The following is a 23,199-nucleotide window of genomic DNA, read 5'->3' on the forward strand; positions in this document are numbered from 1 at the left end:
GTTAGAATCCTGACCTCCCATCTCCGTCTCCTCGTTTGGCTATCCCTCCTTGACACATACTCCATGCTCAGTGATGGTCTTTGCTGTGTGTCAGGCAGGCAGATTTGAGTTCAGTTATGAAGAATTTTCTCTTAGCACTTGTCATGCCTCCACACTACATGTTTGCTTCTGGCCTTTCCACTTCCATCGAATATGTGCTCCTAAGAGTAGGATCTTTGCACAGTGTGCCTGACACTAAATGAATGAATGCGGTATTGCCTGGCAGATCCTCAATCTTGGTTAAATCCTGTGGCTCCTGCACATAGGCTAGGACTCCTATGGCTTTATATCTTGAACAAGGACTCATAACTTGAATGGCCATATGTCCCATCACTGTGGCTATTGTGTGTGGTGCAGTCCATGCATCTGGGGTTTCTAGGGTGGATCTGGTGTGGTAGTGTTTCTTGGGTGACATGGTGGCCCTGCAGAGCACATTTTTACATTATGCTTAATAGTCCTTCTTAAGGCTGGTGATTTTGGGGCACCTGGGTGGCTCAGTCAGTTAAGTGTCCAACTTCAGTTCAGGTCGTGATCATGCAGTTCTTGAGTTTGAGCCCTGCATCAGGCTCTGTGCTGACAGCTCAGAGCCTGGAGCCTGCTTCAGATTCTGTGTCTCCCTCTCTCTCTGCCCCTTCCCTGTTCACTCTCTCTCTCTGTCAAAAATGAATAAATGTTTAAGAAAAAAATTTTAAGGCTGGTGATTTTGATTACTTTTATATCTTCATTTCATGGTAAAATCAACTCTCACAAAGTTGACTTAGATTTCCTCTTTCATGCCAGGGTTAATAAAAATTGCCGTTATAGCCAATATTTGTATATGAGATATGTAAGACCCTGGACCCGTGTTTCAACCACACTTGGAAGAGTGGGAGAGCAAGCTGTCAGGCAGCGTTTCTGTACTAGAATCTTATTAAAGTGTGATTTTTCTCTCCTCCCTAGTTTGAAAAGAACACAAAATCCTATTTGCTGCTCAAGGAGCTCTATGTGGAAAATGCTCACCTGACAAAGGTACTTCAGGTTACTGAAGAGAAGCTACAAGATGCTGAGAAGAAAAAACGCATGCTGGAAGAAAAGGTTAGCGCTCTCAACAGACTCATCAGTAAGATTGCTTCGGCTTCCCTCTCTGTTTGAAGTCTGCTTGTTTTCCTGGAATTCATTTTGTAAGAATATCTTTTAAAATTAAGCCATCATGATGCCATAATATCCTAGGGTTCATTGACTGTGCTACCTGGACATAGGTTTCTGATTCCTTGTTCATCTCACACATGTTTAAAAATGTCTACTTTGCCAGCTGCACAGGAAATAGACATGCTGGAAAAAAACTACATTTTTTATTAGTGATCCTGGGTAATTTCTCCAGTAAAATTCTCAGTTTTGCTACTCATTAGTGAAACAGATTATGGGGGGCTTTCAGTGAAGTAAGACTAAGAGAAAACTGGTAAAACCGATCAATTTCAGTTGTTATACTTCTGATCTTAGCTACAGAGAGTAAAATTTAAAAAAATTGCTCTGGACAGTTTCACCTTTTCACTGTTACTGCTTTGGGTTTAGATCATTAGCATTCTCAGCTGGGTCTGTACAAACATTCTAGAAAGACTTCTTACTGAGACTGTTCAACCCTGAGATCAAAGACAATGGAGGGAAGCCCCCTCTTTGGGGACTGCTTGACCACAGGAAGATGTTTGGAGAGTGTTCATTTTAGGTCTATGGACTCAGGCATGATGGCATTTATTGTGAATGCAATCTTTTCCTCATTGAAATGTCATCACACTGGAAATTGTATTATATGTAAAGAAAAACGAAAAAAAGTATAGTTTTATATCCAATATATACATAAGTTATGGTTATTTGGTTTATGAGAGTCAACTACTGTACAAAGAAGAGTCATTGTATTTACAAAAACTCTTTTCTATTAAAATTGTTTTAATGTGTAAGTTTAATTTTTTAATGGATATTTTAAATAGAAAAATAGTTTTATAAGAAACACTCCTGTGCCCATCAACTAAATGTATTAAAATCTTTCTGCTACATTTAGGTAGAGGTGCAAGCCCCTGTTCTGTTGCTGTCAACCTCCTCCTTTCTGGAGCCAGCTGTTACCCTAAAGCTGCTGCCACCCCATCCCCTTCTGTCTGTACATTTACTTTACATGCTTGTATAAGAAGAACCTTAAAGCACTATGGAAAGACACAAAATACTGGAATAGGGGTGCCTAGCTGCCTCAGTTGGCAGAGCATAGGACTCTTGATTTAGGGATTCTGAGTTCAAGCTCCACATTGTACATGGAACCTATTTAAAAAGACCAGAATAGACAGAAAGATCAGTTCTTGGATCAGGAGACTCAACAACATAAAGTTGGTTCTTCTAAACTGACTAATTAATGTAATATAGCCCCAATAAAAACACAAATGGGTGTTCCCTCCCCAACCAGCCCCTTGACCCAGAGTTGGACAGTTCTAAAGTTTACTTATACAGCCAGATAAGCAAATAAAATAATATGGAAAATTTTAAAAAGATCAATAATCGGGAACTACTTCTACTAGTTGTTAAAATAGTCTCGATATAGTTTGGGTTACATGGTTGTATACATTTATCAAAACTCATCGAAGGGCACAGTTCTTCATTCACTGTGGACTTCTCGTTGGGATTAGAGTAACAAGGAGATTGGATCTAGTAGGCATGAGCAACACTATCAAACAATTGACATTTATAGACCCCAACAACAGCAGAAGTGCACCTAGAACATTTTGCAAGATAGACTATTTTGTTGGCCTTGCAACAAGTCACAAAAAAATTTAAAAGAATTTAAGTCATACTAAGTATTTTCTCTGACCACAATGGAATTAAATTAGGAATGAAGACCAGAATGATATCTGGGAAATCCTTAAATATTTAGAAACAATAATACACTGTTAAATAACCCATGAATGGAATAAGAAATCAGAGGAAAAATTAGATATATTTTGAACTGAAAGGAAATGAAAATACAATATATCAAATTTGTGGGGTGGAGCTAAAGCATTAGTGGAAAATTCAGTCTTAAATTCTTGTGTTAGAAAAAAGGTCTCAAATCAATGACCTCCACTTCCACCTTAAATAACTGGAAAAAGAAGAGCAAAAGAAACCCAAAGGGAGCAGAAGAAAGGAAATAATGAAGATCACAGTAGAAGTCAAGGAAGAGAAGAAGGGATAGCAAACTATTCACTACAGGTGAAGCCTAGCTCCATGGCCTGTTTTTATAAATAGATTGATTTGGCACAGTCACACTTATTCACTTACATACTGTCTATGCCTGCTTCTGTGCTCAGCCTCAGACACTGTGTGGCCCACATAGGCTGACCTGAGTGAAAGTCAAGAGTTGGATCCCTAACCAATTAAGCCACCCAGGTGCCCCTATACATATATACTTTGTACCATGTGAATATATTAAGTGTTTTTTGTAAAATCACAAAATAGAATAATAAGTTCAGCCCATTCTAAGTACTATCAGTTGTTTAAAGCAATACATCATGTGAAGTCTGAATCTCCTCTATATCCTGAAAAATTAATTTATATCATTATAAATATATATTATTAATACCATTTTTTAAAAAGTTACAAGACTAAGACACAAAAGGGAAAGAAAGCAGATCTATTAGGAATGACCAAATGTACAGAAACGTAAAACAATTCAATATACTTCAAAATACAAATTAAATTCGATCTGGAAAACTACAATTAACTAAAATTTACTCAAGAAAAAGTCAACACTTTGCTTAAAAATTAAAGAAAAATTAAAAATTTATCGAAGATCAACATCTCTCTCCCAAAGAGTCATACCCAAATTGTTCTATAAGTAGTAAAGCTATTTTAAAGATTAAATTTCTATTTTTAAAAGACAAAGGACTCATTTGAGACATCAGAACACTAACACTAAATCTGGGGTTCATAGTGCCTTTGCTGCATCTGGGCAGCCTATGGCTACACTGACTGGTGAGCTATGACAGAAGCAGTGCTCGTTCAATACCAGGCCTAGCATTTCAGAAAAACAGCAGTACCCACTTCCAATGCCTTAATACTTTGGGAGTCCTGAGATACCAGGCAAGCAGCCCAGCCAGCTTACTGGAGACTATGCAGAGATGGGGAGCCAGCATCTGAATACAACTGTGTGCAGAACCTAAGCAGGGTCTGCCGAACGACCCAGCAGAGCCCCATCAATCCACAGAATTATGAGAGCTAATCAACTGGTGCAACTTAAAGCCACTGTATGTTCAGTGGTTTGTTTCATAATGACAGATAATTAACACCACTGACAAAGCACATATACACATTCCCCTTGTCCAAAGCACTGTAAAACAACATTACTCACAGTTGGGAAATTCCCCAATGAACGGACAACAAACCAAATCTCCCAGTTCCCTGATAACCTGAGAGGTGAACACAGCATGGTCAAGAAGAGTGTAGCTCATAAAGTCATGAATAGACACTTCTCCAAAGAAAACATCCAGATGGCCCAACAGACATATGAAACGATGCTCAAGGTCACTCGTCATCAAATCAAAACCACAATGAGATACCACCTCACATCTGTCAGAATGGCTAACATTAACAACTCCAGCAACAATAGATGTTGACGAGGATGCAGAGAAAGAGGCTGTCTTTTGCACTGCAGGTGGGAATGCAAACTGGTGCAGCCACTCTGGAAAACAATATGGAGGTTCCTCAAAAAATTAAAAATAAAACTACCCTACTACCCAGCAATTGTACTACTAGGTATTTATTCAAGGGATACAGGCATGCTGTTTTGAAGGGGCACATGCACCCCCATGTTGATAGCAGCACTATCAACAATAGCCAAAGTATGGAAAAAGCCCAAATGTCTCTTGACAGATGAATGGATGAAGAAGATGTGGTATATATATACAATGGAGTATTACTCAGCAGTCAAAATAATGAAATCTTGCCATTTGCAACTATGTGGATGGAACTAGAGGATATTATGCTAAGTGAAATTAGAGAAGGACAAATATTATATGACTTCACTCATATGAGGACTTTTAAGATACAAAACAGATGAACATAAGGGGAGGGAAACAAAAAGAATATAAAAACAGGGAAGGGGAGAACACATAAGAGACTCTTAAATATAGAGAACACATAGAGTTACTGGAGGGGTTGTGGGAGGGGAATGAGCTAAAGGGGTAAGGGGCATTAAGGAATCTCTTGAAATTATTGTTGCACTATATGCTAAATAACTTGGATGTAAATTAAAAGAGTGTAGCCCATGGAATGCAAAATACTTTAACAAAATAATTCTACTCTTTTTCTTTTAAGTATATGTCCAATGTGGGGCTTGAACTCACACCTCCAAGATCAAGAATCACATACTCTACCAACTGAGCCACCGAGCATCCCAACAAAATTGTATTTATGTAATTCATAACACTAGGAAGTAAAAGAAACCATATGACCATCACTCAAGTTCCAAAACTTAGAAAAATGATATTTATTAATTACCACTGTTTTGTTTATTGTTTTATTTAATTTTATTTTTTAATTTACATCCGAGTTAGCTAGCATAAAGTGCAATAATGATTTCAGGAGAAGAATCCAGTGATTCATCCCCTAAGTATAACATCCAGTGCTCATCCCGACCAGTGCCTTCCTCAATACCCATTGCCCATTTAGCCATCCCCCCCCACAACCCACATCTTCACCAACATCTGTTGTTGTCTGAGTTGTTAATGTTAGACATTGTGACAGGTGAGAAGTGGTATCTTATTGTGGTTTTGATTTGTATTTCCCTGATGATAAGTGATGTTGGGCATCTTTTCATGAGTCTGTTAGCCATCTGGATGTCTTCTTTGGAAATGTGTCTATTCATGTCTTCTGCCCATTTCTTCACTGGATTATTTATTTTTGCAGTGTGGAGTTTGATAAGTCTTTATAGATTCTGGATACTTTATCTGATATTTGCAGATTTGCAGATATCTCTTTCCCATTCCACTGGTTGCCTTTTAGTTTTGCTGATTGTTTCTTTCAGTCTGCAGAAGGTTTTTATCTTGATGAGGTCCCATTAGTTCATTTTTGCTTTTGTTTCCTTTGCCTCTGGAGATGTGTTGAGTAAGAAATTGCTGTGGCCGAGGTCAAAGAATTTTGTGCCTGCTTTCTCCTCGAGGATTTTGATGGCTTCCTGTTTACATTTAGGTCTTTCATCCATTTTGAGTCTATTTTTATGTATGGCATAAGAAAGTGGTCCAGGTTCATTCTTCTACATGGCACTGTTCAGTTTTCTCAAGACTATTTGCTGAAGAGACTGTCTTTATTCCATTGGATATTCTTTCCTACTTCATCAAAGACTAGTTGGCCCATACACTTGTGAGTCCATTTCTGGGTTCTCTATTCTGTTCCGTTGATCTAAGTATCTGTCTTTGTGCCAGTACCATACTGTCTTCATGATTACAGCTTTGTAATACATCTGGAAGTCTGGGATTGTGATGCCTCCAGCTTTGGGTTTTTTTTTTTTTTTTCAGGATTGCTTTGGCTATCTGGGGTCTTTTCTGATTCCATACAAATTTTAGGATTTTTTTTTTCTAGGTCTGTGAGAAGTGCTGGTGTTATTTTGATAGAGATTGCTTTGGGTAGTATAGACATTGTAATAATATTTGTTCTTCCAATCCAGGTGCATGGAATATTTTTCCTTTTTTTGTGTGTGTCTTCTTCAATTTCTTTCATAAGCTTTAGTTTTCAGTGTGTAGTTTTTCACCTCTTTGGTTAGATTTCTTCCTATTTTATGGTTTATCGTGCAATTGTAAATAGGGTCGATTCCTTGATTTCCCTTTCTGTTGCTTCATTATTGTTGTATAGAAATGCAGCAGATTTCTGTGCATAATTTTATATCCTGTGACTTTGCTGAATTCATGGATTAGTTCTAGCAGTTTAGTTCTGGATGCCTCTTATTCCTTTGTGTTGTCTGCTTGCTGAGACTATGACATCCAATAATATGTTGAATAATAGTGGTGAGAGTGGACATTTCTGTTGTGTTCCTGACCTTAGGAGGAAAGCTCTCAGTTTTCCCCTGTTGAAGATGATAAGCAGTGTATCTCTTATATATGGCTTTTATGAATTTGAGATATTATCCTTAGATCCCTACTTTTTGAGGGTGTTTTGAAGAAAGGATGCTGTATTTTGGTGAATGCTTTCTCTGCATATATTGAGAGGATCATGTGGCTTTTGTCCTGTTTTTATTAATGTGTTGTATTACATTGATTGATCTGTGGATATTGAACAAGCCTTGCATCCTGAGTATAAATCCCACTTGATTGTGGTGAATATTTCTTTTAATGAATTGTTGGATCTGGAGTCTAGTATCTTGTTGAGAATTTTCTGCATCCATATTCATCAGGGAAATTGGTCTGTAGTTCTCCTTATTAGTGGAGTCTTTGTCTGGCTTTGGGATCAAGGTAATGCTGGCCTTGTAGAATGAGTTTGGAAGTTTTCCTTCCATTTCTATTTTTTTGAAAAGCTTCGAAAGAATAGCTGTTATCTCTTCTTTAAATGTTTGGTAGAATTCCCCTGGAAAGCCACATGGCCCTGGACTTTTGTTTTTTTGGGAGATTTTTTATTATAAATTTCTTAAAAAATTTTTTTAATGTTTTATTTTATTTTTGATACAGAGAAAGACAGAGCACAAGAGGGGGAGGGGCAGAGGGAGAAGGAGATACAGAACCGGAAGCAGGCTCCAGGCTCTGAGCTGTTAGCACAGAGCCTGATGTGGGGCTCGAACCCACGAACGTGAGATCTGACCTGAGCCGAAGTCGGAGCCAACTGAGCCACCCAGGAGCCCCTATTACAGATTTCTTTACCATTGTGGATCTGTTCAAATTTTCTATTTCTTCTTGTTTCAGTTTTGGTAGTTTATATGTTTCTAAGAATTTTTTCCATTTCTTCTAGATTGCCCAATTTAATAGTATATAATTGGTCATAATATTCTCTTATTATTATTTGTATTTCTTCAGTGTTGGTTGTGATCTCTCCTCTTTCATTCTTGATTTTATTTATTTGGGCCTTTCCTTTTTCTTTTTGGTCAAACTAGCTTGTGGTTTATCAATTTTGTTAATCCTTTCAAAGGACCAGCTCTTGGTTTCATTGATCTGTTCTACTGTTTTTTAAATTATTATTTTGATAGTATTGATTTCTGCCCTAATCCCTATTATTATTTGCTCCCTTTGGGTTTTATTTCCTTTTTTTTTTCCATGTCTTTAAGGTGTAAGGTTAGGTTGTGTATCTGAGACTTTTCTTCCTTCTTTAGGAAGGCCTAGATTGCTATGCAATTCCCTCTTATGACTGCCTTTGCTGCAGTCCAGAGATTTGGGGCTGTGGTGTTATTTTCATTGGCCTCCATGTACTTTTTAATTTCCTCTTTAACTTCTTGGTTAACCCATTCATTCTTTAGTAGGATATCATTAGTCTCCAAGTATTTGTTTTCTTTCCAAAAAATTTATTGTGGTTGATTTTGAGTTTCATAGCGTTGTGGTCTGTAAACATGTACGATGTGTTCTCAATCTTTTTGTACTCGTTGAGGGCTGACTTGTGTCCCACTACCTAATCTATTCTGGAGAATGTTCCATGTGCACTGGAGAAGATTGTGTATTCTGCTGCTTTAGGATGAACTGTTCTGAATATATGTTAAATCCATCCAATCCAGTGTGTCATTCAAAGCCATTGTTGAGGCACCTGCCTGGCTCAGTCAGTTAAGCATCTGTCATCAGCTCAGGTCATGAACTCGCAGTCTGTGGGTTGGAGCCCTGCATTGGGCTTTGTACTGACAGCTTGGAGCCTGGAGCCTGCTTCAGATTCTGTGTCTCCCTCTCTCTCTGCCCCTCTGCTCATTCTCTGTCTCTCTCTCTCTATCTCTCAAAAATAAATAAACATTAAAAAAATTTTTTTTAACCCAAAGGCATTGTTTTCTTCCTTCCTTCCTTCCTTTCTTTCTTTCTTCAGTTTATTTATTTTTGAGAGAGAGAGACACACACACACACACAGAGTGTGAGCGGGAGATGGTCAGAGAGAGAGGGAGACACAGAATCAGAAGCAGGGTCCTGGCTCTGAGCTGTCAGCACAGAGCCTGATGCTGGGCTCGAACCCATGAACTGTGAGATCATGACCTGAGCCGAAGTCAGAGGCTTAACTGACTGAGCCACCCAGGCGCCCCTATCCCCTTACTTTTTAATCTGAAGGTGTCTTAGATCTAAAATGCATCTCTTGTAAATAGCATATAGATGGATCTTGTTTTCTTATCCATTCTGTTACCCTATGTCTTTTGATTGGAGTATTTAGTCCATTGACATTTAAAGTGAGTACTGGAAGATATGAACTTAACTGCCATTCTGTTGCCTATAGAGTTGGAGTTTCTGGTGGTGTTCTCTGGTCCTTTTTAGTCTTTGTTGCTTTTGATCTTTTTTGTTTTATCTCTTCTCCCCAAATTTCTTGTAGGACTGATTTAGTGGTTATGAACTTCTTTAGCTTTTGTTTGGGAAACTGTTTATTGCTCCTTCTGTTTTGAATGACAGTCTTGGTGGATAAAGAATTTTTGGGACGCCTGGGTGGCTCGGTTGAGCGTCCAACTCTTTGCTTAGGTCATGATCTCACGGTTTGTGGGTTCGAGCCCTGCATCGGGCTCTGTGCTGACCACTAGCTCAGAGCCTGGAACCTGCTTCACATTCTGTGTCTCTTTCTCTCTCTCCCCCTCCCCTGTTCATGCTTTGTCTCTTTCTGTCTCTCAAAAATAAATAAATGTAAAAAAAAGTAATAATAAAAATGAAGAATTCTTGGCTGCATATTTTTCCAATTCAGCACATTGAATATATCCTGCCACTCCTTTCTGGTCTTCCACGTTTTTGTGACTAGGTCTGCTGTAAATCTGATCTGTCTTCTCTTTTAGGTTAAGGACTTTTTTCCTTTGCTGCTTTCATAATTATTTCCTTGTCTGTGTATTTTGTGAATTTGACTGCGATATGCCTTGCTAATGGTCAGTTTTTGTTGATTCTAATGGGTGATCTCTGTTTTTCCTGGATTTTTATGTCTGTGTCTTTACCCAGGTTAGGAATGTTTTCTGCTATAATTTGCTCACATAAATCTTCTACCCTTTTTTCTCTCTCTTCATCTTCTGGGACCCCTATGATTTGGATGTTATTCCTTTTTAATGCCACTGAGTTTAATGCCTTTTAATATCACTGAGTTGTCTAATTCTTATATCGTGTTCTTTTGCCTTAGTTTCTCTCTCTCTCTTTTTTTTTCAGCTTCATTATTCCCAAGTTTGTCATCTATTTGCTGCTGTGCTTCATCCATCCTTGCCTCTGTGGCATTCATTTATGACTGCATCTCAGTTGATGGCATTTTAAATTTTGTCCTGACTAGATTTTACTTCTTTTATCTCTGCAGAAAGGGATTTTATGCTTTTTTTCAACCCCAGCTAGTATTCTTATTATCGTGATTCTAAATTATGGTTCAGACATCTTGTTTATATTGGTGTTAAATCCCTGGCTGTTATATCCTCCTGATCTTTTTGGGGGGTTGAATTCTTTTTTTCATCATTTTGGAGGAAGGAAAAGAATTAAAATAAAAAATTAAAAATTTGGAAACAGCAGAAAAAAATCGAATAAAGGAAGTTAGATCCTAGGTGTGTTTCTGTCTAGTTATTGAAAGAAGCCTGATATGATAGAGAAGGGAAAGAAAAGGAAAAGAAAAAAAAAGCATTAAAAAATTTTAATGAATACAATAAAATGTAATAAAGAAAATAAAATCGATAACAATTTTTACAAAAATACAATAAAAATATTGAATAAATAAAAATATTTTATATAAATGGAAAATAATAATCTTTGTCTTTTTCTGTATCCAAGATATTAAAAATGAATAGATGGACCATTGAACAAATGAAATCCAAATGAAATTACATCTATTTTCCCCTAGAAGTCAAACTATGAAGCACTTTATTAAGTCCGTACACGAAGCAAGGGCAGAGACTTGTCATTCTCTAGGCCTTGGCTGATGCTGTTCTCCCCTCGGTGGCGATGCTTAGCTTACTGGGGTGGATTGGTGTGGCTCCCATATGCGTGTACGTGCATGTGGAGGAGGGGTGACAATGGCCTCAGCCAACTTCCCAGTCGCTAGCATCAGAACTCTGTCCTCTCGCCAACTGGCAATCAAACACCCCTTCCTTCATCTCCAGCTTCTTTCTACTCCCTGCTTCTATGCTGTCTGTGACCAAGCTGTCAGCCTGCTAAGCATCACCTCCCTCTCGAATTTTACCTCAGATGGGGCTGTGTTTCCAAACATCTTACTTCTGAGGGCCCTGCAGCTTGAACCGACTCTGAACCTCTGGGGGAGGGTCTCGGTGAGCACTGGCCCGGTGCTGGCCCCCTCTCAGGCACACTCTGCAGAGGCCCTGAGACTGCGGCCAGGTCTAACTAGCCCCGGAAAAATTTTGCGCAATCATGTCGCAGCAGCAGTTGTGGTAAGGTCCCCTCCCTAAGGAGATGGGGAGCAAAAGGGAGAGAAAATTTCAAGGTAACCTGGCTATGCGCCTACATGCCAACATCCCTCATGCCCTTATAAACGGAGACTACTTAATCAGACTGCATGTCTATGTGTGCTACCATATATGGCAAAGAAATAGAAAATGTATAAAAAACTGCCACATGACATTCGGTGCTCAGTTCTTTGTGTATGAACCCAAATGAGTGGTGTTGGCACAAATAAAACTGCTTCATGGAAATTAAAAAGCCTCAGTGTCACGACTCTCTGTGCGAGAATCCCACTACAGTGTCTGCTCCAACACCAGTCAACATGGCTGTAATCTGGGGTCCCCTGGGACCTTTGACTGTAGCGAGGCCGCATAGCCTCTATCAAATGTCTTCCTTGCAGGGGAACCGGTTCCTTCCATGTGGCCCCAGGACCCCTCAGACCTTACTGTCTGCTCCTCGGGATTTGCCCTTCCCACCAGTTACCCAGATATTGGGCTGCAGTTTCCTACTCTGCGCTCCCCAGTATAGAGTCCTAATGGTACTGAAACCCTCTCCTTTTTTCCTTTGTTCAGTTCTTTGTGGTGTTTCCACTCTTTCTACTAGTCTCCAGCTGCTTTCAGGGGGAGTGCTTTTCCTGTACTCTCCTATCTCTATCTGCAAACAAGAACAGCTCCCCACCATCCATGGCTTCTCTCTCCCCCAGTTCCCATCTCTGTGTTGTGTACATGCCAAGAGTTCTGTGGCTCAAGTTATGCAGATATCTGCATTAGATTAATTTCTCTAGGTATGCAAAATGGTTTGGTGCTGATCTAGCTGCATTTCAGGAATGAAAGAAGCAGAGAATTTCCATGCTGCTCTGCCATCTTCACCAGTTTATTAAAACATTTTTTTTAATTTTTTGTTTTTTATTTTTGAGAGACAGAGAGACAGTGCGAGCTGGGGATGGTCAGAGAGATAAAAAATTTTTTAATGTTTAATATTTTATTTTTGAGAGAGAGACAGAGCATGAGAGGGGGAGGAGCACAGAGAGAGAGGGAGACACAGAATCCAAAACAGGCTCTCAGCACAGCACCAAAGCAGGCTGTCAGCACAGAGCCCAACACAGGGCTGGACCCACAAACTGTGAGATCGTGACCTCAGCTGAAGTCGGACACTCCACCGACTGAGTCCCCCAGGCGCCCCAACCACTGTTTTATTTTTAATTACAGTATTGAATTTACTTTGAGGCTTCGAGTTGCACTGAGAGAAGCCACAGGTTTGATATTTTTCCTGAAGTTTGGGATAGAAAAGTTGAGAAAGAAGACTGGCATCCAACCAAGTCAAGCTGCCACTTGTTATTATCAATAGTCAACATATTTCTGGAAGTTCTGGATAACAACAATATGGAAAAAAAGTGAGTTTATATAAATATTAGGATGTGGCCAACTCATTATTTGCAGCTTTTTACATGTTTAAACTGCAGCAAGTTAGGAAATATATAGAAAAAAGATTCCACTTGCATTATCTAAGAAACCACTTAGAAATGGCATTGGACTCTGAGATCAATTAGCAGTGAGCACATTGGTGGCAGTGTCTGCTAGGGAAGGGGGCATGGACTTTCATTTCTTACATTGCTTTTGACTTGTTTTCCCTAGCTGCATGTATATCGCCTGCGTAAGAAAAAAACACGTTTAAAATTCTAACCACAATTCTAAATAGAGAGGTAGTCAATATAAATCAATAAAACCCTCCAAAATCAAATTTCTGACTAGTATACATTCATTTCAAATAAATATACTTAATTATTACTTTATTTAGGAAATTAAATGCAAAAACATATCGTGTAGTTTAAATTCGGGAATGCTGCTGGGCTGGCAACACAGCAGTGTCCTCCACAGCCACGCATCTTCCCAGCAGACTTGCATGGATGTCAGGGCTCACTTGGCTGCATGCTTTCATGTCCTCTGGGAGTAGAATACAAGGGAGTGACCACAGACCCACAGTTAAAAATGGCAACATCATCCATCCCATTCACTGGGGAAATTTTCCTTATTGTTTGTCCATAGAGATTTAGGTAAAAATCTGATCTGGCTACAAAATTTATGGGTTGAAATTTTTTTGAGAATGAAAATAATCTGCAAAGGGCAGCCAATGGATCTAAGTAGGTCTACTATGAAAATACATAAATCCACATCCCAAGTAAAGTCTTTCTGTAACTTGATTTCTTGAATATAATTTTGGCAGAAACATTTCCCCTGTGTAAAAATGAAACTGTACATATAGCATATGCCAGGTATTGGGGTTATCTGGACTTCCAAGTCTGAATGCCTCTTTCAGATTACTGGGCTGGTCGTGTAGGGGCCTGGTGGAGAAAGACCACAGACTACCAGAGAAGAGCATTCTATTCCTCTCCAACCCCTACCTTCACACTTCTTCAAAAAACAGAAGGTGCCCTCTGCTTCTTGTGACTTTTCAGTCAGTGTGAATCTGGGATGAAAACTGCACAAAGTTCCTCGTCTAGCCCCAGTTTCTGTTTCCCTCTTTTAAATGGTGATACTCGTACCCACCTCACAAATTCACAAGCAGACAAGAGCCAGACCACGCACTGCAGTTGGAATGGGCAAACTCCACTGTGCCCTTCCTTTCTGCCTTCCCAAATAGCCAGAAGATACATTATTGTCATTAAACACCTACTGAAAATTTTGATAGACCATCATCTCCACCTGCCCAGGTTGATTTGGAAACACATACTGCAGAAATCCAGCTCAGGGCTTACACAGTGCACATCACCAGAAACAACAGAAGATACAGAGACCTACCTTCTGGCTAAGCAACAAGAGATTATTTAAAAGAAATCAGGGGGCACCTGGGTGGCTCAGTCGGTTAAGTGTCTGACTTCAGCTCAGGTCATGATCTGGCAGTCCGTGACTCTGAGCCCCACATCAAGCTGTGTTGTCCGCTCAGAGCTTGGAGCCTGCTTCAGATTGTGTCTCCCTCCCTCTCTGGCCCCTCCTCCATTCACACCCTCTCACTCTCTCTCTCTCTCAAAAATAAACAGTAAAAATATTTCAAATAGTGGTTGGGTAGCTGGGGGCAGGCCAGGGGCAAGTGTGACTTTTTGGCCTCCTTGTCCTCCAGGGTTCCCTGGACATCATGTGGGCTGCCAGCACCATAAGATGTGGACTTCGGAGCAGGTCTCTGACCACCCATGGGAATGTTAAAATAGCTGCAATGCAGAAATAACCCAAACCCTATGAACCCAGTCATGGTTGGAACTGATGTACCGGACAGACAGTTCCCTCTAGAAAGGTGCACAGCAACAGACTTCTCAGCACAGAGGGGCCTTCCATTGCAAAATCTATTTGTGCAGCAAGAACTAAAATGTATGTGCAAGAACATTCTGTAGTTAACCGTACAGAGAAAACAATGGGACTTGAATCTATTAATATTTTGTTTACAAATATGGTTTCAATAGCTGAGACATATATAAATCACATCCTCGGGACCCAGAAAAAAACTATTTTGACTGAAGAAGCCATAGTCACGGAGAAAGGAATCAATCTCTGCAGTTACCTTGAAGGACTGATGGCAAGGATGGGATCTTCGAATGCTAATAAGGGCCAAGAAACAACGGAATGGGTGTACATAAATTCAGTGCTGAGATTGAAGAATTGGTGGGCTTGGCAAGAGGGAGAATAGGGACACCAATGGCAGCAGCGTTTGAGGAGAAATGACAAGGAAAGTTGGCATGTGACACCTGCTCCACCCAGGTCTCTGCAAGCTGGAATATATTCATTTGTTTTTTAAAAAATAAAACTATACTTTAAGCAGAGTTTTTTTTTTAATAAGCGGAAGAAAAACTATATGAGTTTTGATCAAAACAGTGCAGGATTTCTAAATCATCTGGATCATCTGGAAGTAGTATTGTTTGAAATGACCATCTAATTTTGAAAATTCCAGTATTTATGTGAAAATTTAACAACTTTTGAAAAGGACTTAAAAATCATATTGGCATTATTAAATCTCCTTTAGAATTGAAAAGATTTTCATGCATTGGAATTCTGCCTGGCTTTAGACCAGCTCCAGAACAAAGCAGAGCCACCTAAACACATATAACCACCCAGCTATGGTAAATAAATGGGCTTGCATGAGGAATGCTCTTGATTTATTTTATTTTATTCATTCATTTGTAATGTTTATTTATTTATTTTTGAGAGAGAGAGAGAGAAAACATGAGCAGAGGAGGGACAGAGAGATTGGGAGACAGGATCCAAAGCAGGCTCTATGCTGACAGCAGAGAGCCCCATGCGGGACTCAAACTCATGAACATGAGATCATGACCTGAGCCGAAGTCAGATGCTTATGTTTTTAAAGTTTTATTTTTATTTAAGTTATCTCTGCACCCAATGTAGGGCTCAAGCTCACGACACCTGAGATCAAGAGTTGCATGCTCTTCCGACTGAGCCAGCCAGATGCTCCCGAAGGAATGCTCTTTAAAAGGATAAGTTGCATAGTTTTAACAGACATATTAATTTGTATAAAATAACTTGCTCTGCTATAAACCACCATTAAAACCACAGTGTTTTCTTTTGATACTCAGATGACATTTTTGAAATGAGTAAAAATGATCACTAAAGTAATACATGACTCCAACAACAACAAAGGATTTTATTGTATTAAAGAGAATACTATATGAATTTACCAAAGTTTTGTAATTTAGGAAAGACATTACTACCTTCCTTGGATTTGTACTTTATGTTTTATGACTTAATATGCTATACTGTGGACAACATCAGAGATGTTCACTGAAAATAATCACTACTATTGGGGTAAAAAATAAATTCAAATATAACAAACGTTTACTTTCATTAAAAAATTGTTAAAAAACACACTGTAGTAACTACAGGAATGTTAGGATTATAGATACAGCTTATTACAAAGAGGAGGAGGAATCCTGTACAAAAGAAGAACCACACTCCTTAGCCAGATATCCTTGTTTATCTTCAAGAATGTCTATGACCTTTAAAATCAAAGAGGTAGGGTGAAGGACGTGAAGACCTTTCGGTGGCCTGACCGCCTCACACCACGGGGAAGAGCCTGGCAGCGCCTCAGCCCGACGTCAGGACAGCACGTGCTCCAGAATGCCCTGTCTGACCAGCTGCTCACACTTCCACCGAGGTAAGAAGTGCTGAGGAGAAACGGCGGGAGAAGAGGAAGAGAAATGATTGGAAAAGAATTTAAAATTATATTCTTGCATCATTAAAAAGCAGCAATAGATTACATATTTTTCAAACAGCTATAATAGTTAAAAGCTAAACATGCACATTTGCTACTTTAATCGACTAAAAGTGAAATCTGATGAAAAAATAAGAACCACACTGAATTCTGATTTTTATAAACAAACTCATAGTTTGCTTAAGTTAAATTTAACTGAAGAATTCTGCATTCCAGTATGAATTTTGCTTAGTATCTGCATTTTGGGATTTCTGCACAGAAAATCCAGAGGTGAGATTCTGCAGCAGTGGATTACAAGTGTGACAGCAGGTCGCTAGTAAGAGCATCTTCCCCATTAAGCTGTCTCTAGTACTGAGTCTGAACATTTATTCTTCTAGTAACAACAGTGGCAACTTTCCTCCTGTATTCTACCAGATTAAAAGTATTATAACCTACAATATGGGTGCTGTTCACACACTGGTACCCAGCTAGCGCTCGTCTTGTGTCCTCCTGATAGGAAACCACTCTCTTTGTGAGGCAGAAAGAGCCTCTCTGTCTGATTCCCTCGAAGCACAGGGACTTAAAATGAAATGTTTACTGAAACCTGGGCTGTGGAGGTACAAAAAGCAAGGCAGGAAAACTTTCCAAGCTCCACAGGTGACAAAAGAAACCTCAAAGAAAAAACAGACATACTTGGGTAAAAACTACAAATGCTGCATTAGAATGTATAAAGCAAATACTCTTAGAAAGTAACTGCAGGGGCACCTGGGTCTCTGACTCTGGATTTCGGCTCAGGTCATGATCTCACTGTTTGTGGAATCAAGCCCCATTCTGAACTGATAACATGAGCCTGCTCGGGATTCTCTTTCTCTGCCCTGCCCCTGCTCACAAGCATGTATGTGTGTTCTCTCTCAAAATAAAGAAATAAAAACGTAACTGTAGCAGGAGGAACTGTCAAAATTATTCCAGGATGCACAATGCAGCTCAGTCGCCCTGTGTACCTCACCAGGTCACAGGCCCACCATGAGGCCTGTGATAAAATAAATCCCTCCTGACCAGCCAGGAAGACTCATGGGCTGAAGACACACTGTTGTCTAACCTGTTAAATGAGGTTTTGAGATGCCTTAAGAATGTAAAAATGTAAAAAATGGAAGAAATATGGAGTGTTTGTTTAAGTTATTCTAATGCCTACTTTTAAGTAGGGGGAGAGGTTCTGATTTCTGGACAAATAGACAATGCTTGCCATATGCACAAGCATAAAGAAATGTATGCTGGGATGCCTGGGTGGCTCAGTCAGCTGAGTGTCTGACTTGATTCCAGAGCAGGTCAGGATCCCGGGGTGGTGGGATCTAACGTAGAGTTGGGCTTTGTGCTGATCATGGAGACTATTTAATATTCCCTCTCATTCTCCCTCTCCTCCTCTCATGTGCACTCTCTCCAAAAAAAAAAAAAAAAAAAGAAAAAGATTGGCAAAAAGATATTTTCCTATTAATAGATGATCTATACCAGATTCTACAGAAAACTCTACAAAACTGGTTTTAGATGTGGTCAGACATTTAAAAACTCCTTTAATATCAACTATAGTAGATAAACACATAGTAGGTAAAAAACCAACAACAACCCATAATTGTTCTCCATTTTTATAACTGAGGGTAGGGCAGTACTGAGAGAGAAGTCAAAAGCATCTCAAGGGAAAGGCTTGGATATGGTCCACACGGAGAGACAACTGTTTAGCAGGGAGCAGGATGAGGGACGCAGCTGATTTCCATCGGCCCCACACCCCCGGGGCCCTCAGGTGAGGAATCACTGTCTCAGCGCAGGAGGCGGGGAGCTCAGCCGTAGAGCTTGAGAAAGAAATTCAAACACAGGCCAGTGTTGGAAATGAAGTTTTCTTCTCTCCTGCTTTATGAGGATAGCTTTGTTCTTGTGATTCAGAGCTTCCTCCTGGGTCCTCCAGAAGGTCAGGACTTTAGGACAGTAATTCTTGAGCATATGCTTTCTATTCATTACTATCCTACTTCGAAGAGGATACTTGGGAGGGAAATTTTTGCCCTAATAACCAAAGATTTTAGGTTCCCCTGAAAATCTGTCTTTAAAATGTTCAACCTTTATTTTAGGAAACTATTTCAAGATCCAAGAGTACTAGTAAAATAAATCAACTCACCCTAAGGGAACAACATTAACTCAGCATTACTTTGCTCCAGGGCATAAACACAGACATCAATGACTTAAGGGCTTTAGATACTAACTGGCTAAACACAAAATGGGAAGGAAAGAGAGTGGTTTTTATTAGGTCATTTTTCCTCCTGCACTAACGTGACTACGAACAATTAAGATGGGATAAAAATAGATCTAGCTGCTGTAAATTCATCTAAAGTGAAAAAACATCTAATGTAAACTTGATGACTTCTAAGAAAACAATATATTGCAATTCTTTGTAAAAAAAAATTTAGCTTAAATTGCAACTTCACAATTTCAGTCTTTCCCTATTAAACTATTAGGATTATATATTAAATATTTAGAAATTTTTGATCCATATACTCTTTGCTTGTTAAAGAACTAGGATTTAAAGGGTGATGTATAAGCTGAAAGTGAGGGCTTAGCACCTTTTTAATAAATTCAAAGTAGCTAAATCCAACAATTTAACAGGCCCTTACCTAGAATAAGCCCACTTACCCAAATAAGGCCCACTGTGATAATTTCCCAGGAACATGCTTAGTGTTAAGTACAAGCAACAATCTAATAAGTTAACCTTTTCTCAGTATATGTAATATTTGCTTTAAGTCTTTATATTCAGAAAACGGACAAAACAGGATGTCTTATACTAAGCATAATGCTTATGATACAAATGACCATTACAAGGTAACATTTATTTTGCTAGTGATTCTAACATTTCCATCATTCAACACCCTTATAAGATTTAAAGTATCTCAATTGAGATGAGAAATACCTGGCTATTTTTTTTTAATAGGACCGAAGTACCATCATCAACCTCAAATTCTCCATAGTCTTTGAGACACCGCACCTGAAAAGAAAAACCAATGTTTTATTGAAATTATTTTTAATATGTAGTGGCCATAAAGTAAACAGGGGATCTAGAAATACCCACACAGCACAAATACTAGACTTTCTGTCTATTTGTTTCTTCTCTGTGTACATGGGCCTAGTATTCCTTACTGTTGTTCTCTGGAGATGTCAACTGTCTGTTATGCCCAGATGGCAATATCCCCAAAGACCAGAGACCACCAGGGAGACCGAGTCATGCATGCAAAAGCAAAGGGCGTTTATTCGGGCTTAAGCTCAGACCCTCAGACTTCACCTACGCAGTGGATCCGTGCTGAGAGCCCTGATCAAAGGCTGGGTAGGGGTTTTTACAGGGTTTGAAAGGGGGAGTGGTTTACAGAAAATTATGTCATGGGCACAGTAATCCAATCATCATTGTATAACAGCCTTTGCAGCAATTCTAACCACACACATTGTCCAGAGTGTTTGTTACTTTTGGCAGGACCCAATCATGACCTTTAGTGCTTTTTCGAAAATAACCAATTACAGGGTGGGCTAAAGACCCCCATGTGGGGTGAGTAACTGGTTAACCTAGCATTAAGCGATAAGTACTTATATATAGTTTCCATCTCCAGGCCTGTCCTTAGGAATGTTAGGTATATTAGCTGGCCGCTTCTGATTGGGTGTTACTAGGGTGGTCGCTTGTTGAGCAATATGTGCCCTTCCCTGTTATTGTCTAATGATTCTGGGAAACCAAAACTTAGGCCTTTAAGCTCAGAGGGGAAACTTAAAGCCTGTCATGGAGTCAGTTTGGTTCAGACCTGTGTCCTTTCACTGTCCTGTTTTTATTTTTTTAAATGTTTTTTAATGTTTTTTATTTATTTTTGAGAGAGAGAGAGAGAGAGAGTGCACAGGAGAGGGTTAAAGAGAGATGGAGATACAGAATCCAAAGCAGGCTCTAGGCTCTGAGCAAGCTGTCAGCACAGAGCCCAACACAGCTCAAACCCACAAACCATGAGATCATGACCTGAGCCAAAGACGGACGCTTAACTGACTGAGCCACCCAGGCACCCCTACCAACTGTCCTGTTTGGATGGGGAGGAAGAAGAATGGCAGGATCTCCAAATGTATATCTATGTCTATGCTGCCACCAAGAAAATCCAGGGAGCTGCTGAGGGAAGACAATATCATGTATTGTGTTCCTTTTGCAAATCCTGAAAAATCAGATACTTTTCTACAAAGAAAAGATAATGTTTTAGGTTGATTCCAACTTGCCTCTTACAGATTCTTCAAAAAAATATCACTATTGGAGAATACGACATAGGTAAGTCTCCAAAATTTGTTTTAGAGAGATTCTCTTGGGGCGCATGGGTCACTCAGTCAGTTAAGCGTCCAGCTGCGGCTCACGTCATGATCTCACGGTTCGTGGGTTTGAGCCCCGTGTCGGTCTCTGTGCTGACAGCTAGCTCAGAGCCTGGAGCCTGCTTTGGATTCTGTGTCTCCCTCTCTCTCTGACCCTCCCCTGCTCGTGCGCTCTCTGTCTCTCAAAAATAAATTAAAAAAATTTTTTTTAAATTAAAAAAACATTAAGAGATTCACTCAATCTCCTTCAATAAGCATATTTTTTCCGAGGAATAGGCAGAAGTACATCATGAAAGAACAGATGCAGACTCATATCCTAAGAATCAGGAGAGACTGGTCCGAAGGTAGGAGGGTAAAGCAGCCTTTTGAAAACCTTATCTGCAGCTGCCAAGATCATCAACTGACTCTAGATCTCAGTGCTGCCACAGGACACAGGGGGCAGTCTTCCACTCCCCTGAGCACTCAGGACTGAAGTTTGTGCTCCTGAGTTCTCGCATTGCTGTGAATGAAGCCAACCCCAGCAGCAAGTTCCAGTCTTTTACTTTCCCAAGATAATTTCATGTCCTGATTCCTCTGGAATCCTACCATGACTCCCAAAGGTATTTTACTTAATTCAAGAAAAACTATTTAAGAAAAATCCCCACTACCACTATCCCCTTTTGGTTCTTTAAACAGACTTTTGTTATGGAAAACTCAAACATATTCAAAAGTAAAAAGACTTTTTTGAAAGTAATGAAACTCCATCAACTGGCATCAACAGTTATCAAGATGTGGCCAAAACCATTCCCTCACCTACTTCTGATTATTTTGAAGCAAATCCTGGATACCATTTCATCTTTAGTATTTTAGTACCTATTTCTACAAAATAAGATTCTTTTTGTTTATATATTTTTTAGAGGTTTATTAATTTTATTCTTGTTCACAAAGAATCACCTTTTGGTTTCACTAAAAATTTGTTTAAGTTTTAATTTTAATTCTAGTTAGTTAATATATAGTGTTGTATTAGTTTCAGGTGTAAGATTCTTTTTAAAAGACAATCTCAATATCGTTATCACATCTTACTAGTAATTTAAAAAACAAGTTTATTTGAGAGTGAAAGAGAACATGCACACATGTGCATGCCTGCAAGTGGGGGAGAGAGAGAATCCTAAGCAGGCTCCACACTGTCAGCTCAGAGCCCTGACAAGGGGCTCAATCCCACAAAGAGTGAGATCATGACCTGAGCCAAAATCAAGGGTCAGATGCTTAATCAACTGATCCAAGTAGGCGCCCATTAATAATTTTCAAATCATGAAATATCCAGGTAATACCCAAATTGCCACATTTGTCTCATGAATTTTTTTAAGCTGCCATGTTCAAATGAGAATCCAAAAAGAGCTACACATTTCATGTTTCTAACAAGTCTCCCAAGTCTCTAAATCTATACAGTTCTTCCCCTTTTAAAGTAACTGGGTAGTTTGTTTAGTAGTTTCGCACAAGCTAGATTTTGTTGTGGATCCTTGTGGGGTCACTTAACATGTCTGTCCCTGAATGTCCTTTAAACTGGAAGTCAGGTCTAGAGGCTGGATTAGATCAGGTTTGATTTTCTGGCAAATCATGTTATTAAGCATTTTTCCTTGTAAGACCTCACAAAGCACAAAACATCTGGTTGTTTCTTTCTGGATGTTAAGATTGATCAGCGGGTGTAGGTATTACTTTTACTCATCCATATTCGTCATTATCATCTCTAGTAACTTTTCACCTACCAGTTTTAGAAGCTATTTGCCTCCACATATTAGGGCTACAAAATAGCATTAATGTAGTTCTTTTATTTCTGCTGCATTTATTAGCGAGAATTCTTCTATGAAGAAGAAATTCCCCAGGCCACCTGGCTGGCTTAGTCGATAGAGCATACAATTCTTGATCTTGGGGTAGCAAGTTTAAATTCCATGTTGGGTACTGAAATTTTTTTTTTATTTAAGTTTTTTAAAATGTTTTTTTTTTTTAATTTTTTTAATGTTTTATTTTATTTTTGATACAGAGAGAGACAGAGCATGAGAGGGGGAGGGGCAGAGAGAGAAGGAGACACAGAATTGGAAGCAGGCTCCAGGCTCTGAGC

At 39.3% G+C, this 23,199-nt stretch overlaps 2 protein-coding genes and 1 pseudogene across 4 annotated transcripts in view; 2 read left to right on the forward strand and 1 right to left on the reverse strand.

Annotated features, from left to right (window-relative positions):
- Positions 1 to 11,801, forward strand: part of NINL (ninein like) — a 239,084-nt gene extending 227,283 nt beyond the window's left edge. Inside the window, exons 24-25 of the mRNA XM_029918717.1 lie at positions 979 to 1,113; positions 10,920 to 11,801. Of these exons, the coding sequence (XP_029774577.1) occupies positions 979 to 1,113; positions 10,920 to 10,967 (183 nt within the window). The 3' untranslated portion in view covers positions 10,968 to 11,801. The remainder of the gene's footprint in view (positions 1 to 978; positions 1,114 to 10,919) is intronic.
- Positions 11,162 to 15,314, forward strand: LOC115274485 (annotated as a pseudogene).
- Positions 15,315 to 16,170: 856 nt separating this feature from the next.
- The window catches only part of GINS1 (GINS complex subunit 1), a 31,425-nt gene continuing 24,396 nt past the window's right edge, over positions 16,171 to 23,199 (reverse strand). For all 3 annotated transcript variants that reach the window (XM_029916793.1, XM_029916791.1, XM_029916794.1), the window contains 2 exons: positions 19,687 to 19,761; positions 16,171 to 16,710 (listed from right to left, as the gene is read on the reverse strand). In XM_029916793.1, coding sequence (XP_029772653.1) covers positions 16,642 to 16,710; positions 19,687 to 19,761 — 144 coding nt within the window. In that variant the 3' untranslated portion in view covers positions 16,171 to 16,641. The remainder of the gene's footprint in view (positions 16,711 to 19,686; positions 19,762 to 23,199) is intronic.

Source organism: Suricata suricatta, chromosome 12, assembly GCF_006229205.1.
Source record: "Suricata suricatta isolate VVHF042 chromosome 12, meerkat_22Aug2017_6uvM2_HiC, whole genome shotgun sequence".
Lineage (NCBI taxonomy): Eukaryota > Metazoa > Chordata > Mammalia > Carnivora > Herpestidae > Suricata > Suricata suricatta.